The following is a 16,033-nucleotide window of genomic DNA, read 5'->3' on the forward strand; positions in this document are numbered from 1 at the left end:
GGCGCTTGCTCTGCAGGGCCGGGGCACCGCTGGGATGGGCTCGGGCCCTCCACGTGTGTTTTGTTGACACCTGTGGCAGTGGCGCGGCGCCCCCGGAGCAGGGCTGGTTCCCGGGGTGGGGGATCCCTCCAGCCGCGCTCTGGCTGGAGCCGGGCTGAGCGCGCCTCGGGGGCAGGTGGAGCGGGGCGGGCTGCCCGAAGGCGCGCCTGGCAGGGGGAGGAGGCTGCGGGCGGCCCATGGCCGGTGCCGCGGGGAGGCGGAGGGAAGGAGGGGACATGGGCAGGGTGCGGTCCTGGCGGTTCCCGATCCCGGATCTCTTCAATTTCCCCTCTCACTCGTGCCCTGGGACTGGAGGCTGCAGCGGCTCCGGCTCCGGCTCCGGCTCCAGCCACCGCCGCCCTGACCGCCAGGGCGCAAACCGCGGGGACTCCGGGCAGCCGGGCCCCGGCCCCGCAGCAGCCGCCCTGCTGCCAAAACAAACGGCCCTTCGCTATTTATTGGCGGCGGCCGGCGGGGGAGCTCAGAGCAGGCGGCCAGCCCCGGCGCCGGCCAGCAGCAGCACCTGCCCGGCACACGCCGCCGTGGCGCACTGGATGGCGACCCGCGGGGGGCTCCGCCAGCGCCGCGCCCGAGCCTGAGGGCCCCCTGGTCGGCAGCCTCCTCCCCGGCGGAGCAGTCCAGCGTCCCCGCTGCCCCCGGACGCGCCTGCCATGAAGCTGGCCCGGCTCCTGCTGCTGCTGAGCGGGTGCGCGCTGCTGCTGGCCCCGGCGGTGCGGGGCTGCGGGCCGGGCCGGGTGGTGGGCAGCCGCCGGCGGCCCCCCAGGAAGCTCATCCCGCTGGCGTACAAGCAGTTCAGCCCCAACGTGCCCGAGAAAACCCTGGGCGCCAGCGGCCGGTACGAGGGCAAGATCGCCCGCAACTCGGAGCGCTTCAAGGAGCTGACCCCCAACTACAACCCCGACATCATCTTCAAGGACGAGGAGAACACGGGAGCCGACCGCCTCATGACCCAGGTACGGGCCCAGCGGCTCCCCCAGCCCGTCCGCGCCGGGCTCCGGGGCCCTGGCTCCTCCCCGCTCCGGGGACGCTGCAGCCCCGGGCGCTCGGGCCGGGAGGGAGCGGGAAGTGCCCGGCAGTGCGGGGCAGAGCAATGGGCCGAGCAGACAAGTCTCCACGGGCTGCAGCCCGCTGCGCTCCCTCGGCTGTCGGCACCTGCCCTGCCGCCGGTCCCCTCTCCAGGCGGGCCTGCTTCGTCGGCCCGGCCCGGCTCCGCTTCTCGACCCGCCACCGCCCTCCTTCCAGCGCCCCGGCTCTGGCAGCGGCTCTCCGGTTCACCTGCGGGGAGCGTGAGCCCGCGCCGGGGAGGCGAGTTCGCAGCCGGCCCCCACGAGCCACAAGATGCGCTGAGCCACGCGAGCTACCTGGGCGCAGCTGCTGCCCCGGCGGCTGGGAAGTTCCAGGCGCTGGAGGGAGTCGGGGTCGGATGCTGGGGGCAGCGGGCGGGAAGGGCACGGGCGGAGGAGGGCTTCAGTGTCTGGAATCTCCAGAGGCCGGCAGCTCCGGGTCCCAGTGCTGCAGCGGAGGGTGCCAGGGACCCGGCGCTGGAGGGTGTCAGGGACCCGGCGCTGGAGGGTGTCAGGGACCCAATGCTGGGGAGAGGGTGCTGGAGGGTGTCAGGGACCCAATGCTGGGGAGAGGGTGCTGGAGGGTGTCAGGGACCCAGTGCCTGGGAGGGGGGTGTCTCCAGGGTGTCAGGCACTCAGTGCTAGATGGAATCTGGGACCTGGTGCTGGGGGGGGGGGGTCTGGGACTCAGTGCCCCGGGGCGGGTGCTGGAGGGTGGCTGGGACCCAGTGCTGGAGGGGGGAGGGGCGCTGGAGGGTGTCAGGCACCCAGTGCTGGATGGAATCTGGGACCTGGTGCTGGGGGGGGGGGTCTGGGACTCAGTGCCCCGGGGGGGGTGCTGGAGGGTGGCTGGGACCCAGTGCTGGAGGGGGGAGGGGCGCTGGAGGGTGTCAGGCACTCAGTGCTGGATGGTATCTGGGACCTGGTGCTGGGGGTGGGTCTGGGACTCAGTGCCTGGGGGGGCTGCTGGAGGGTGGCTGGGACCCAGTGCTGGAGGGGGTCTGGGACCTGGCGCCGGAGGGGGTCTGGGACCCGGCGCTGGGGGCAGAGCAGCTGAAGGTTGCAGTGCCCGCTTTAAAGCAGCGTGGAGCCTGCCCAGGCTGGAGCGGCTCCGGGCCAGGACGGGCAGTGGCCTGTGGCGTGACCCTTGTCAGTGTGGCCAACACAGATTGAGCCGTGTCGCTCAGTTGCTGCCTCCTTGGCGTCCCCGTGGCTAGGGGTCCGGGTGGAGGACGTGGCCATGTGGGCTCCGTGGGTGGCTGGAGCCCCTTGTTGGTGTGGGTGACTTGGGAGAATGGAGGCAGGTCGCTGGCAGCTTCCCAGGAAGGCTCTGGGCATGGCTGGGAGCTTGGCCTGGCCGGGCAGAGCCCTGGGCTGTGGGGCCATGGATGGGCGGGCTCGGGTGTGGCCGGTGTGGGTGCCCTGCACGCCCACTCCCTGGCCTGTGCTCATGGGCTGAGCCCCTGGGATGGCAGTGGAAGCGGGGGCAGTGGCTTTGCAGGGCTCTGTCAGCGCAACAGGCGGGCATTCCTCAGGGCGGCAAAGCAGAACCGAGTCCCCACCACTGACGAGGGAATTAATGTGCCAGGAGCCTGAGCAGCATGGCCTAGTGGGCGCAGTCTTCACTTGGAGCAGGCAGCCTGCTGCAGAGCATTGGCCAAGCCCCTTCACCTGCTCTGTGCCTCAGTTTCCCCTGCCTGTGTGAGAAAGGACCTGCGGGTGCTGGGGTGCGGATGACTGAGGGGTGGGGTGGGGTGTTTGGATGACCCTAGCCCGGGAGGCTGCGTCTCACAGAGGGGACAATGGCCTGTCGTAAATTCCACCGGGAAGCCAGCAGACAGGCTGGGGCAGGGAGGGGGCCCCGGGAGGAAGGTTGCCCTGTGTTCAGGGTGGGTGAGGAGCCTGCTGATGTACAGCCCAGGTGACTGTCCCAGCCGAGTCGCCGGAGCTGGGGGTTTCTGGCTCCTGGAGAATGGCCAGCACAGCCTGGGCTGAGCACGGGCTGTGGAGCCGGAGGGTTAGTGGACTCTGGCCTTGGTGTGTGCGAGGGCCCAGAACTCCAGGAAGTGAATGTGGCGCGTGATCCCTGGAGAGGTACCGCCCAGGACAGCCCCCTGCACCCACACTGCTCCTGCCTGGCCTGCTTGGACCTCCCCTGGGTGCCTGCCAGGGCAGCTGGGCTGTGCGCTGGGAGCCCGGAGTCCCCACAGCGAGTCGCGACTGTCCCACCCTCACTGCTGGCAGCTGCTGAATCAGCTGGTGCCCCCTCTGGGGGACAGGCCCTGGGCCCCCCCCAAGCCAGACAGTCCCTGCTCTGGGGCAGGATCAGGGCCAGCCTCCTGTGTCCCAGCGGAGTCTGCCTCTGGGGCAGCAAGTTGCCTCTGGGGCCCAAGTTGTCCCAGGGCCGCTCTCTTCTCACGGGCGCGCAGTGGGGCCCGGCCTCCTCCCAGACGGTCCATCCGAACCCAGCCCCACTGGCAACCCAGTGTCCACAATGCAGGGACACCTGACGGGGAGCTGCCCCGCCCTCCAGTGCCCCCTGGGGGGAGGGCAGACGGAGAGATGCCCCAGGGATGTGGCGGCTGGCGGAGGGGCCCCGCGGGACCCACTCACTGGCTTTTACTGCTGGTGACTCACTCAGAACCTGTTTTCCCCAAGTCCAAGGGTCTGGGCCCGGTGGTGCTGGGAGATACGGGGGAGGGGGGGCAGGGCTGCTCCCCGCCTCCCCTTATCGGTTCATCTGCCTCAAGAATCTGCATGTTTGCTCTGTGCTGGGACCCACTGGCCGAAGGCCCCACCCTCCTCTCCAGGGCAGCCAGCCCCTCTCCACCTTGCTGGGCAGAGGAATGTCCCAGGCACCCTCCCCCGCGCCCCACGGGACACCCTCCTAGCCCAGCCCCACCGGCCTGCAGACCCGGCGTGCTGCCCCTCAGGCAGGGCCCCTCGCCCTTTCCCCACGGGGCAGCCTGCCCCAGGCCCGCCTCACCTCCAGGAAGGGGCTGCTGCCTGCCCTGCCCGTGAGTGGGGAAGGCCCAGGCCCCTGGCCCTGCCATCTCAGGGCTCCCCCTCGGAGCGGGTCCCACCTGGCCTGGCTTGTGAATGACTCCAATGGGAGCTGATGGGCACAGAACAAGTGCTGGTGCCAAATGCCCTGCCAGCAGCAGCACCCTGGGGGAAGGGAGCTCCCTCTCCTAGGTGCCGTTCGGCCCTCAGCCTCCCTGCGGGCGGCCACGCCTGGCCCAGAGGCCCAGCCCTCTCAGAACTCGCAGGGAGCCCTGAGCAGCGGGCATGGCCATCGGTCTCCAGCCGTGGCCCGTAGCTGATGGGTGTTATCCTGTCCCCTGCAATGCCCCTGGCTGGCTGGGCAGAATGCCCTGCAGCGCAGGACTGGACACCACGACACTGCCCGCCCGCTCTCATGTGGCAGGGAGTTCCACAGCCCAACTGGCGCTGGCCAGAGGGTCTGAGTCCCCTACCACAGCCCAGGGTCCTCGCCGGGCCTTTCCCAGCCATCACCACCCCAGGCAGCGACGTGAGCACCTGGCTCCGGGCCCAGCTCTGGGTGCTCCCTCTCGCTGCCCATCCCGATCTGAGTGGCGGCTGCCACCTGTCGCTATGGCGATGGCCTGGGCCGCCCCCCCAGGAGACGTGGCCCCACCCTACATGTAGCCATGTGGATGCCGGCTGGGCTGCAAGGTGCCCAGGTACAGAGCTGCCAGGTCTGGAGGGATTTCTGTCCGTCCCCCCCCCCGCTTTGGGCACCTCTCGCGCCCCCCCCCCCCCGATGATGGCATGGGCCTGGCCTCCCACGCTGCCTTGCCCAGGCCCTGCTTTCTGAGCGGCAGGAGGCAGCTTGCCCTGCAGGGCCCGTGTCCTCGGGCTTGTCCCCGGCCCCAGAGTCCTGTCACCCGCAGCAACCCAGTGAAGTCCCTGCATGCCCCCCCCCCGCTGCCAGCCCAGCCACTCAGGGGCGCCCCAGGCCCTCAAGGGGGCGCCAGGCTGCCAGCTGTGTCCCGTCCCTGGCTGCCTCTGGCACTGCAGTGACACCTGCTGGCTACAGCCTGGACTGGCAGAGCAGCCACAGGGGCCTCTACTCTCCCGCTGCCCCTGCACGCCCCCTCCCTGGCGTGGGCCTGGGCCGGGTTTGCTCCCTTGCCAGTAGCCGATGGGGTCTGAGCCCCCGTCCCTGCAGCGCTGTGTGCCCTGTGCCTGGGCAGTGCGCCCCAGGGCGGGGAGGTGAGAGCAGACGTCTGGGGGTTCCAGGTGCTAACCTGGGAGGAGCTGGGAATCCCTGGGGGGGGGAGCAGGCATCTTTCCGTCCTCGCGGCCTCTTGCCCGGGGGAGCCTGGCTGGTGGCTCAGCTGGCGCGAGCGTCCTGCCCTGTCGGGAGGGAGACCGAGCCAGGGGAAAGGGGACTTGCCGGGAGGAACGGCAGAGGGGCAGGGACAGGCCAGGCGCTTGCAGGGCGGCTCCAGTCCGGTGCAGGGATCACAGCCGGGGAGAGCTGAGATGCCGTGTCTGCGGGTGCAGGCCTGGCCGGGCCATTTGTCCCTCCCACCCAGCGCGCTTGGGCTGGGGGCCACGTGCAGACTGAGCCGGGGGCCAAGGGGGATGAGGCGGGGAGGGTGTCCTGGCTCGGTGTCAGGGTCTGTCCGGGTCCAGGGCAGCCCGGCTGCAGCGGGCGATTCTCTGGGCCCAGGGGGCTGGCGCTGCTGGGAGCCTCGGCGTGAGCACCCCGCCTCTGCTGGGGAGGGCAGCAGGGGCAGCTGGGCTGGGGCTGGGGCAGGAGCAGGGCTGCTGAGAGCCCAGGAGGCAGAACAGCCCCCCTCCCCCGCCCTTTCCCCACCGGCTGCTGGGAGCTGGAGTCAAACTGGTGCCCCAGGCTGGTCCCATTTCTCGCTTCCCAGCCTCAGCCGCCCTCAGGAGCTGCCACCCAGCCAGGGGGTGTCTGGGTGCAGCGGGGGAGGGGCACAGGGCCTGGTCCCGGGCGCGCTGGTGGCTGGGCTGGGGGTGCAGCGGGGGAGGGGCACAGGGCCTGGTCCTGGGTGCGCTGGTGGCTGGGCTGGGGGTGCAGCGGGGCAGGGGCACAGGGCGGGCGGTGCTGGGATGGGCGGTTCATGGGGACAACCCCCTTAGAACTGGGTTTGTCAGATTCTTGCCCTGGCTTCTCTGTGGCCCGGGGGAGGGGTGAGGGCCGAGAGGACCCTCTGTGGGGCAACGGCCCCTTCTCCTGCCCCTTCCCTCTGCATCCCAGCCGCCCTCCCCCCAGCGCTGTACCCAGAAGAGCTCTCAGCCCCCCACATTGCAGCCTCTGTCTGTGACCCACCCTGGGCCTGCCCCCTCTGCTGACCCCTCTGCCCAGCCTGGGGGAGGCGTCGTGGCCAGACAGCCGGGGCTGGGTCTCCTGGGTCGGGAGGGGCAGGGGGTACTTGGGGGAGCCCCAGGGGGAGAGCCCTGTGCCGGCTCTGAATGCCTGGAGCCTGGGCTGATGGCCTGTCCTGCCTTTCCCTGCTGGAGTCCCCTGAGCTGGGTTCGAATCTCCTCCAGCTCACAACTGACATGAGTGTAGGGGCCTCAGCTGCAGTCCCAGGGCCTGGCTTGGAACGTCCCAAATTATCACCACATGGCTATTCATCACGAGCCACCTTCCTGCTCCTGGGCAAGGCGGGGCTGGGGGGAGCCAGGGCTGGGCTGGCAGGGGCTGTGGGGCAGGAGGGAGGGGCACCGGCGGGGCTGGGGGGAGCCAGGGCTGGGCCGGCAGGGGCTGTGGGGCGGGAGTGGGGGCACCGGTGGGGCTGGGGGGGAGCCAGGGCTGGGCCGGCAGGGGCTGTGGGGTGGGAGTGGGGGCACCAGCGGGGCTGGGGGGAGCCAGGGCTGGGCCGGCAGGGGCTGTGGGGTGGGAGTGGGGGCACCGGCGGGGCTGGGGGGAGCCAGGGCTAGGCCGGCAGGGGCTGTGGGGTGTGAGTGGGGGCACCGGCAGGGCTGGGCCGGCAGGGGCTGTGGGGCGGGAGTGGGGGCACTGGCGGGGCTGGGGGGAGCCAGGGCTGGGCCGGCAGGGGCTGTGGGGCGGGAGTGGGGGCACTGGCGGGGCTGGGGGGAGCCAGGGCTGGGCTGGCAGGGGCTGTGGGGCAGGAGGGAGGGGCACCGGCGGGGCTGAGGGGAGCCAGGGCTGGGCCGGCAGGGGCTGTGGGGCGGGAGTGGGGGCACCGGCGGGGCTGGGGGGGAGCCAGGGCTGGGCCGGCAGGGGCTGTGGGGCAGGAGTGGGGGCACCGGTGGGGCTGGGGGGAGCCAGGGCTGGGCCGGCAGGGGCTGTGGGGCGGGAGTGGGGGCACTGGCGGGGCTGGGGGGAGCCAGGGCTGGGCTGGCAGGGGCTGTGGGACGGGAGGGAGGGAGGGGTCCAGCAGGGCTGGGGTGGAGGAGGGGTTGGGGGCCTGGGTTGGTGGCAATCACCAAGCAGAGATTTACGGCCCCTGCTCTGGGCTCTTTCCTGCAGTTCTGGGGGGGGGGGGGGGTCAGTTTCTTTGCCCCTGCCCTGCCCGTTGGCTGGCGAGCCGGGTTCCTCATGCGGCTGAGAGGGGCCTGGTGCTTCTGGTCTGGCAGACTGAGCCCCCCTCCCCCCGAGGTTGCTAGGTCAGACTGAAGCTGGCTCCAGCCCCCTCCCGGTTCTCAGCCTGGGTTCTGGGGAGCCTGTCCTGATCCCGGGGCTGCAGGCCCCTGGGGTGGGGGTTGCAGAGGGCGGGGCTGTGGACTGGCACCATAATCACCAGGCTGAGGAAGCAGCGGGCCATGTCCCCTGGGGGCTGGAGCAGGGGTGGTCCCTGGGTCGTTGGGGGGAAGGGCTGTCCCGGGGAGGGGGCTCTGATCAGACCCAGGGGCTGTGTCTACACTGGCTGCTCGCTTTTCCGGAAAAACTCTGCTGCTCCCGTTTGGGCAAAAGTCCTTTTCCGGAAAAACTGTTCCGGAAAAGGGCCAGTGTAGACGGCACATTAGTCTTTTCTGCAAAAAAGCCCCAATCGCGAAAATGACGATCGGGGCTTTTTTCCGGAAAAGCGCGTCTACATTGGCACGGACGCTTTTCCGGAAAAAGGGCTTTTCCAGAAAGGCATCCTGCCAATGTAGACGCGCTCTTTACGGAAATACTTATAACGGAAAACTGTTCCAGTGTAGTCGTAGCCAGGGAGTGCCTCAGCCTCAGCCGGCAGCGCAGCCCCACCACCACCCCCCGGGGGCGCTCTCCCCTGCTCCGAAGGAGGCCAGTTGGGGCAGTGCAGGGCACCTGGCCTGGGGAGGAGCAAGGACCCCTGGGCTACTGGGGGAGCAGCTGGAAAGCATCTCCAGAGCCAGACCCTCCACAGGGGCTGGGCGGGGCACCGGGTCTCCAGTTCTAATCCCCAGGCTGGCAGTGGCCACAGGCACCAGCCAGCCCCCTCGCTGGCAGGCCCACCGGGGCCCCCGGCCCGCAGGGCAGGTGTGAGGGGCTTAGCGACCAGGCCTGGCGACTCGCTCTCCACATGCTACTGAGATGTCAGGGCTGGACTCTGCCACTGCTGGCTCTGCCTTGGCCCTGTCCACCCGCCGGCCGGGGAGGGGTCTGCCAGCACCGCCCCCCTGGCTCAGGGTGGGTGTGAGCATGCATCCCCAGGCAGCGTGTGTTGTAGCCGCCTGGTGTCCAGAGGCCGTGGGGATGCTCTGGAGAGCCTGGCCCTGGTAGCAGCGCCGCTCATGTGCCCCACCAGCCCAGCAAGTGGGGCCAGGGGAGCCAGGGAGGCGTCTCCACAGCAGTAAAGGCCACTAGAGAAGTGAAGGGTCCGGGGCTGAGGGACAAGTGCTGGCATGGCCCAGGCCTGGCCAGGAGCCAGAGCAAGTGGGGGACTAATGGGTCCATGGGCACCGGGCAAAAGGGGCCCAGCCGGGCTGCGAGTGCTCAGGGAAGCCATGTGCCCAACGCTGGGTAGAGTGAGTGTGTGTGTGTGTGTGTGTGTGTGTGTGTGTGTGGAGTCACTTTCCAGGGTGTGTGTGTGTGTGTGTGTGTGTGTGTGTGTGGAGTCACTTTCCAGGGTGTGTGTGTGTGTGTGTGTGTGTGTGTGGAGTCACTTTCCAGGGTGTGTGTGTGTGTGTGTGTGTGTGTGTGGAGTCACTTTCCAGGGTGTGTGTGTGTGTGTGTGTGTGTGTGTGTGTGTGTGTGTGGAGTCACTTTCCAGGGTGTGTGTGTGTGTGTGTGTGTGTGTGGAGTCACTTTCCAGGGTGTGTGTGTGTGTGTGTGTGGAGTCACTTTCCAGGGTGTGTGTGTGTAGTCACTTTCCAGGGTGTGTGTGTGTGTGTGTGTGTGTGTGTGTGTGTGTGGAGTCACTTTCCAGGGTGTGTGTGTGTGTGTGTGTGTGTGTGTGTGTGTGTGTGCGCGCGCTTATGTGCAGGGGCAGATGAGAGTTTTGCGGGGCCCAGGGCAGCACAGTTTCATGGGCTCCCCCCCCTTGGAGAAAAAATAGAAAAAGGTGTCTCCCCTGTGCCCACTCCTCCAGTAGCCCCACTCTGATCGTGTGAGCTCCCCCCATCCCCTCTCCTAACCCCTCCCTCTCCACCTGCCCTGCCTCTCTCCTCTGGTGCTGGTCCCTCCCCTGCAGGTCTCTGCCCTTCTGCTTCACCCCAGAATCCCCTGGCACCTGCACCTTCCCTTAGCCCTGCACCCTCCTGGTGTCCCCCCTTCCCTCACTGCCCCTGCCCCCTTTGCCCTCTTTTTCCCTGATGCCCCCCCTCACCACTCTCTGCCCCCGTTCCCCTCCTGCCCCTCTGTGCCCTCACACATGACTTGCTCCATCCCCACATTTCTCACGCCCACCCCTCCTTTTAAGCCTTCTCCCAGCACCTCCCCCTCCCCCCTCGAGCCCCCAATGCCCTTCCCCTCTCCTCTCGCAGCATCACCCTGTCCCCCTCCCACTGACACCTCCCTCCTGCCCTTTTCCTCATTGTCTGCACTTGGCCCCCTGGCATTTCTCTCTCCTCCACCCTGTCCCTTGGTGCCTTCCCCTCTCTTCTCCTGACCTGCCCCCCTCCCCTCAGCACAAGCCCCTTCCTCTCCATCCACCTTCTGCCTTCCAGTGTGCAGGGCGGCTGCGACCACGTGCCGAAGCGAGCGGTGTAACGCTGGGCCACGTGGTTTTAAAGCCACGCCACGCCCAGGCGTCTCCCCTCTCAGCTGTTGCACGGCGTTTCAGCACACCGCACATGCGATCCCTCGGCCACACATAGCCCGTACTGGCCGGTGGGGAATTTCAAGTGCAGGGCTACGGCGCCCCGTCACATCCCCCTCCTCCAGCAGCCGCCAGCCGGCCTTTCAGCGGACAGCCCATCGGGAAATTCCCGGTATCCCGCTGGCAGGGGGCCTATTGAAGCACAGAGCCTGGGGCAGCCGTCCCGCTCGCCCTGCCCTATATCCGCCGCTGTGTGTGTGTGTGGACGCTTTGCAGGGTCTGCATTCACTGCATGAGCCCCATGTCCAGTCGCATTGTGCAGCCCATCTCAGCCCGGCTGCAGGGCTCTCAGGCGAGTGGTGCTGCCTGTGCCCTCGCAGAGGAGGGGCCCCGAGAGGCAGCTAGGAGGCACTGGCTGGGCGAGAGATCGGAGCTCGGCCCCTCTCGTCTCCCTGGCTCATGGAACATGAACAAGGGCACTAGGCTGACACTAAAAAGTGGGGAATGCAAGCTCACTGCACAAGCAAATACTTTCCCACACGTCTGATTCACTTGTGGAACTCCCTGCCACATGAAATTACTGACAGGGCTGTTGTCCCTCCTGCTTCAAGGTTTGAGCCAATCTGCATGTGTGCGCACGTGGGGGGGGGGGAGATTCCCTCCATATGCTCCTGGGTGGTCTCCTACAAGTTCCCCTGGGTATCTGCACTGGGCGCTGGCACAGACAGGCAGGCCGGCCAGGGTCTGAGCCCAGCGGAAGGCCTGTGATCCTCTGCCCCAGTGGAGTGAGCGAGCAGGGATAGGGCTGCTAGCCAGGCTGCCTCCCAAAGGCGCCCTGGCCAGACCCTGCTGGCTGCAGAGCAGGGGCTGTGATGGGGGAGGGGCCAGGCTGGGCTTACAGGTGGGGGGTTCGCTCGGTGCACTCTGTGGGTCATGGGGACCCCCACACTCAGCAGGAGCCTGGCTTCGCCGTATGGGGCAGCGGGAGGGAGCCCCCCCAGCACAGCTTTGGCGGGAGGTTGGGGGGTGCTGCTGCCCCATGTACAGCCAGTTTGGCTGCCAGCTGTGTCCTGGGGCCGGGGAACTCACTGAGAAACCCTCCCCCCACCCTGTCCTGCCCCCGCTCTGTTGTGTCCCCCCACGCTGCCCCCCATTCCACTCCAGCCCTACGGTGCCCCCGGCTCTGCACTAACTCTGCCCCCCCCGCAGCGCTGCAAGGACCGCCTGAACTCCCTGGCCATCTCGGTGATGAACCAGTGGCCGGGGGTGAAGCTGCGGGTGACCGAGGGCTGGGACGAAGACGGGCACCACTCGGAGGAGTCGCTGCACTACGAGGGCCGCGCCGTGGACATCACCACCTCGGACCGGGACCGCAACAAGTACGGCATGCTGGCCCGGCTGGCCGCGGAGGCCGGCTTCGACTGGGTCTACTACGAGTCCAAGGCCCACGTCCACTGCTCCGTCAAGTCAGGTACGGCGGGGCCCGGCGCCCCCTTCCCCGCGGCATCCCAGAGCCGCCCCGCCCCCCCCAGCGCCCCCCCAGCGCCCCCCTTCCCCACGCCATGGGCCAGCCTGCGCTCGCCCACGGCATCCCAGAGCCGCCCCGCCCCACCCACCCCCAGCTGTCCCATCTCTGCCTGCTATGGTCCCTGCCAGCCCCGTTCATCTTCCCCCCGCGTGCTTTCTCCACCCCACATCAGAGCCCCACGGCACCTCCCCTGCCCCCACCCCCTGGGAGTCTCCCCCTCCCAACTCCACTGCTTCCCCCCAACCTGTGCAGGGGGTCGGGTGGGGAGAGGGGAGGCAGGGCTGGTTGCCATGGTGATAACAAGCCACTCAGGGCAGGGCTCAGACATGGCCTCTCCAAATGCCCCGTTTGGCAACGTCCGCTCAGGGGGAAACTGGCCTGGACCATCGGGGGGGGGGGGAGCGGCCCCGGCAGGGCTGGGGGGCAGGGGCAGGGGATGCGGGGGGGAGGGAGGGGCCCTGGCAGGCCAATGGTGCCCAGGGAGAAGGTGCCCGTGGGCAGTGCTGGCTGCTGGGTGCAGTTCTGATTCCTCCCAGCAGGGGGCAGTGAGGTCCCCTCTCCCACAGCACCCAGTGCCCGGCTGGCAGGGACCAGCTGTGCTGAGCCGGGGCCGGGTCGGGCATTGACCTCGGCGTCCTGTGCCCCGTCGCGTGATGCCAGGCCCCGAGGGGCTCTCGCTGCTGGGCAGGAAACATTTGCTAGGCCCCGGCTCCCCCTGCGCTGGCCCATCCTGCTGCCTTAGCCCGGACCCGGTGCCCAGGAGCAGAGGGGCAGGGCCCGCCCCGGCACTGCTGGGCTGCTGGAGCACGTGGGGCCTGGCCAGGACCAGGCCTGGGCCAGGGGGCTGCTTCCTACGCTCAGTGCTGCGTGTCGGGGCAGCTGCCTGGCCATGTGGCATGTTCTGTGTATCATGCCCACCCCGACTCATCCCCACCCCTGCTTAGTCCTCCCCCCCGCCCAGGGAGCCCTGTTGCTCCAGTTGTTGGGTGTTATAATGGGGCGTGAAGGCTGTGCAGGGTGCTGGGGCTTCGGGGTGCAGGGCATCAGCCTTACAATGGGGAACAGGGGTCGCACCTTTGCTCTGACTGCTGGGTTGAAGCACGCCCCACCGGAGGCAGCCAGGGCTCAGTGCTGGGCTGTGTGTCCGTGTATAAACGGGCCCTACGCCGCACCCCAGAAGTGGCTGCATTACCCGCCACATGAGGGGTCACGGCAGCTGGGGTGGGCCCCGGGCCTGCAGGGTAACCGCCTTATCTCTCTTGTGGTGTGGAGAGGGCGGATAAAGAAAAGTTATTTATTAGTTCCCTAAATAGAAGAACTAGAGGACACCAAATGAAATTAATGGGGAGCAGGTTTAAAACTAATAAAAGAAAGTTTTTCTTCACACAGCGTGTAGTCAACCTGTGGAACTCCTCGCCAGAGGAGGCTGTGAAGGCTAGGACTATAATAGAGTTTAAAGAGAAGCTAGATAATTTCATGGGGTATGTCTACACTGCATCCCTAGTTCGAACTAGGGATGCAAATGGAGACAATCGAACTAGTTAATGAAGCGGGGATTTAAATATCCCGCACTCCATTAACATGATCTCGCCGGCGCGCTAGTTCTCCCCATTTTTTGAGGAGTAACATTAGTTCGGACTAAGGGCTTTAGTCCGAACTAACGCGTCCCGGCGCGCACTTCCTGGTTCCAATCAGCTGTGATTTGAACTAGCGCGCCGGCGAGATCATGTTAATGGAGCGCGGGATATTTAAATCCCCGCTTCATTAACTAGTTCGAACTAGGGATGCAGTGTAGACGTACCCATGGAGGTTAGGTCCATAAAAGGCTATTAGCCAGAGGATAGAAATCGTGTCCCTGGCCTCTGTTTGTCAGAGGCTGGAGAGGGATGGCAGGAGACAAATCGCTTGATCATTGTCTTCAGTCCACCCTCTCTGGGGCACCTGGTGCTGGCCACTGTCGGCAGACAGGATACTGGGCTAGATGGACCTTTGGTCTGACCCAGTCCGGCCGTTCTTATGTTCTTATGTTTCCCTCTAGAGCATTCGGCGGCAGCAAAGACGGGCGGCTGCTTCCCCGCCCGGGCCCTGGCAACTCTGGAGAGCGGGGCCAGGACCCCTCTGTGGGCGCTGCGCCCCGGGCAGCGGGTGCTGGCCATGGACGAGCAGGGCCGGGCCACCTACAGCGACTTCCTGGCCTTCCTGGACAAGGAGGCCTCGGCCCTCACCACCTTCCACGTGATTGAGACCCAGGAGCCACCCCGGCGGCTGGCCCTGACCCCCGCCCACCTGCTCTTCGTGGCAGAGAACGCCACAGCGCCCGCCGCCCACTTCCAGGCCACCTTTGCCAGCCACGTGCGGCCCGGACACTACGTGCTGGTGGCAGCGGTGGGGACGAGCCTGCAGCCGGCCAGAGTGGTGCATGTCGCTACCCAGACAGACTTTGGGGCCTACGCCCCCCTCACCCGCCACGGGACCCTGGTGGTAGATGACGTGGTGGCCTCCTGCTTTGCCCTGGTGCAGGAGCAGCGGCTGGCCCAGCTGGCGTTCTGGCCACTCCGGCTCTACCACGGCCTGGCAGGCGGGCCCAGGACCCAGCCGGAGGGCGTGCACTGGTACTCAGGGCTGCTGTACCGCCTGGGCAGGCTGCTGCTGGCCCCCGACAGCTTCCACCCGCTGGCCATGGCCCAGTTCGAGAGCTGAGGGCTGCTGGGGGAGGAGTGCTGCTCTGGGACACTGCAGGGGGCTGCGCCCAGCGCAGCTGCCTGGGAAGAGGAGCCACCAGCTCCTAGGCTGCCCGAGGAGGAGGGGCCCACTGAGGCAGGGAGGCGGCGGCACATCCTGCCCTGGGCCCGGATCCTGTGGGTGGGCAGCACCATTCACAGACCCCTGGGCCCGGGGGGCACTCAGCTCACGTCCCCGCTGCTCTGGGGGCCTGGAAGCCGGTCTCTGCCCTCTGCTGCCAGCGTCAGGGCTGCTCCAGCTCCCTGCCAGCCTGGGCCCTGCCAGCTGGCTGGCCTAGGGCCCCAGGGGGCGTGCAGGAGGGGGGGCCCCCGTGGGATCTACATGCTGCTATTTTTGCTGCACCAGTTGCTAACGAGCGTGTTCCGGGGAAGGGGGAGGGGCCAGGTGGAGCACCCCAAGCTAGGAGGATGGGGGTGGCAGGGCCCGGTGTATCGGGGAGCCCAGCCCTTCCCCTACGCCGCCATGGTAGGGTGGGCGGCAGAAGAGAGAGGCCAGGCCAGGCCAGGCCACCACCTGCACCCCATGGGCTGGGCAGGGCAGCCCCCATGCCAGATGGGAGCAAAGTCACAGCTGAGAACAAGCTGGCCTGGGGTGGCCCTGCCCCCCACATGGCTTCTGAGGCCACTCAGCTGGGCCTGGGGGCCCTGGGGTATGAGCGCGGGTGCCCCTGGCGCTGGGAGGGGGGCGCTGGGGCTAGGCATGGATGGAGGAGGCTGGGCGCCCCACACAGCCCGGGAATGGTGCCGCTTCGCCAGAGGTGAGCGGGGGGAGGGGGAAGGGGTGGAAACCCCCCATTTAATAATAGGAGCAGCTCTGACACCCCGCCCCCCAATCTGCCATGGGCACCCCCAAAGCCAGGTGTCCTGGGACTCTGAGCCTGCGGCCAGGCCCCTACAGCCCCCGGGAAACCCCAGGGCTGCTCCTCTGATGCCAGGGGCCCTCCCCCACCTGCCACGGGGCCCCCGAGCAGTCGGGGCTCCGCGCCCTGGGACATGCCCCCTCCTTATTTATTGCTCTGCTCGCTGGCCCGGCCCGGCCCGGGGAGGCTGGGGCTGGGGCTGGGGCTGTGGCTGTGGCCGGGGCTGTGGCCGTGGCTGTGGCTGGGGCTGGGGCCGTGGCTGGGGCCGTGGCCGTGGCTGGGGCTGGGGCCGTGGCTGGGGCCGTGGCCGTGGCTGGCCACCTTGTGCAGTTTGTGTCACTGGAGGGAGGTTTCCCGGGGGCAAGGCCAATAAAGCGATGGACTCACGGGTCTCCGCCTCTCGGTGCTTTCCAGCGGGTCCCCGCCCCCGCCGCGCAGCCTCCCGCCGGCAGAATGCAGCCGGCTCTGGAGAGGAGCAGCAGGCCTGGGAGAGAGAGCTCCGGGGGAGGCCGGGAGCGGCCACGCGTGGGACGTGCCGGGGGGCCTGTACCGCCCACGTGGCAGGGCAGGACCCAGCTCCGGTAGCAGGTGG

General features: G+C 68.1%; 1 protein-coding gene across 1 annotated transcript; it reads left to right on the plus strand.

Annotated features, from left to right (window-relative positions):
• On the plus strand, positions 1–15,831 carry IHH (Indian hedgehog signaling molecule). The gene is made up of 3 exons (XM_075932930.2): positions 1–1,013; positions 11,522–11,783; positions 13,879–15,831. Exons 1-3 carry the CDS (start codon positions 711–713, stop codon positions 14,538–14,540), a joined length of 1,227 nt encoding a protein of 408 aa, XP_075789045.1. The 5' UTR covers positions 1–710; the 3' UTR covers positions 14,541–15,831.
• Positions 15,832–16,033: the final 202 nt, after the last annotated feature.

This window comes from Pelodiscus sinensis, chromosome 7, assembly GCF_052426305.1.
Source record: "Pelodiscus sinensis isolate ZL-2025 chromosome 7, ASM5242630v1, whole genome shotgun sequence".
Lineage (NCBI taxonomy): Eukaryota > Metazoa > Chordata > Testudines > Trionychidae > Pelodiscus > Pelodiscus sinensis.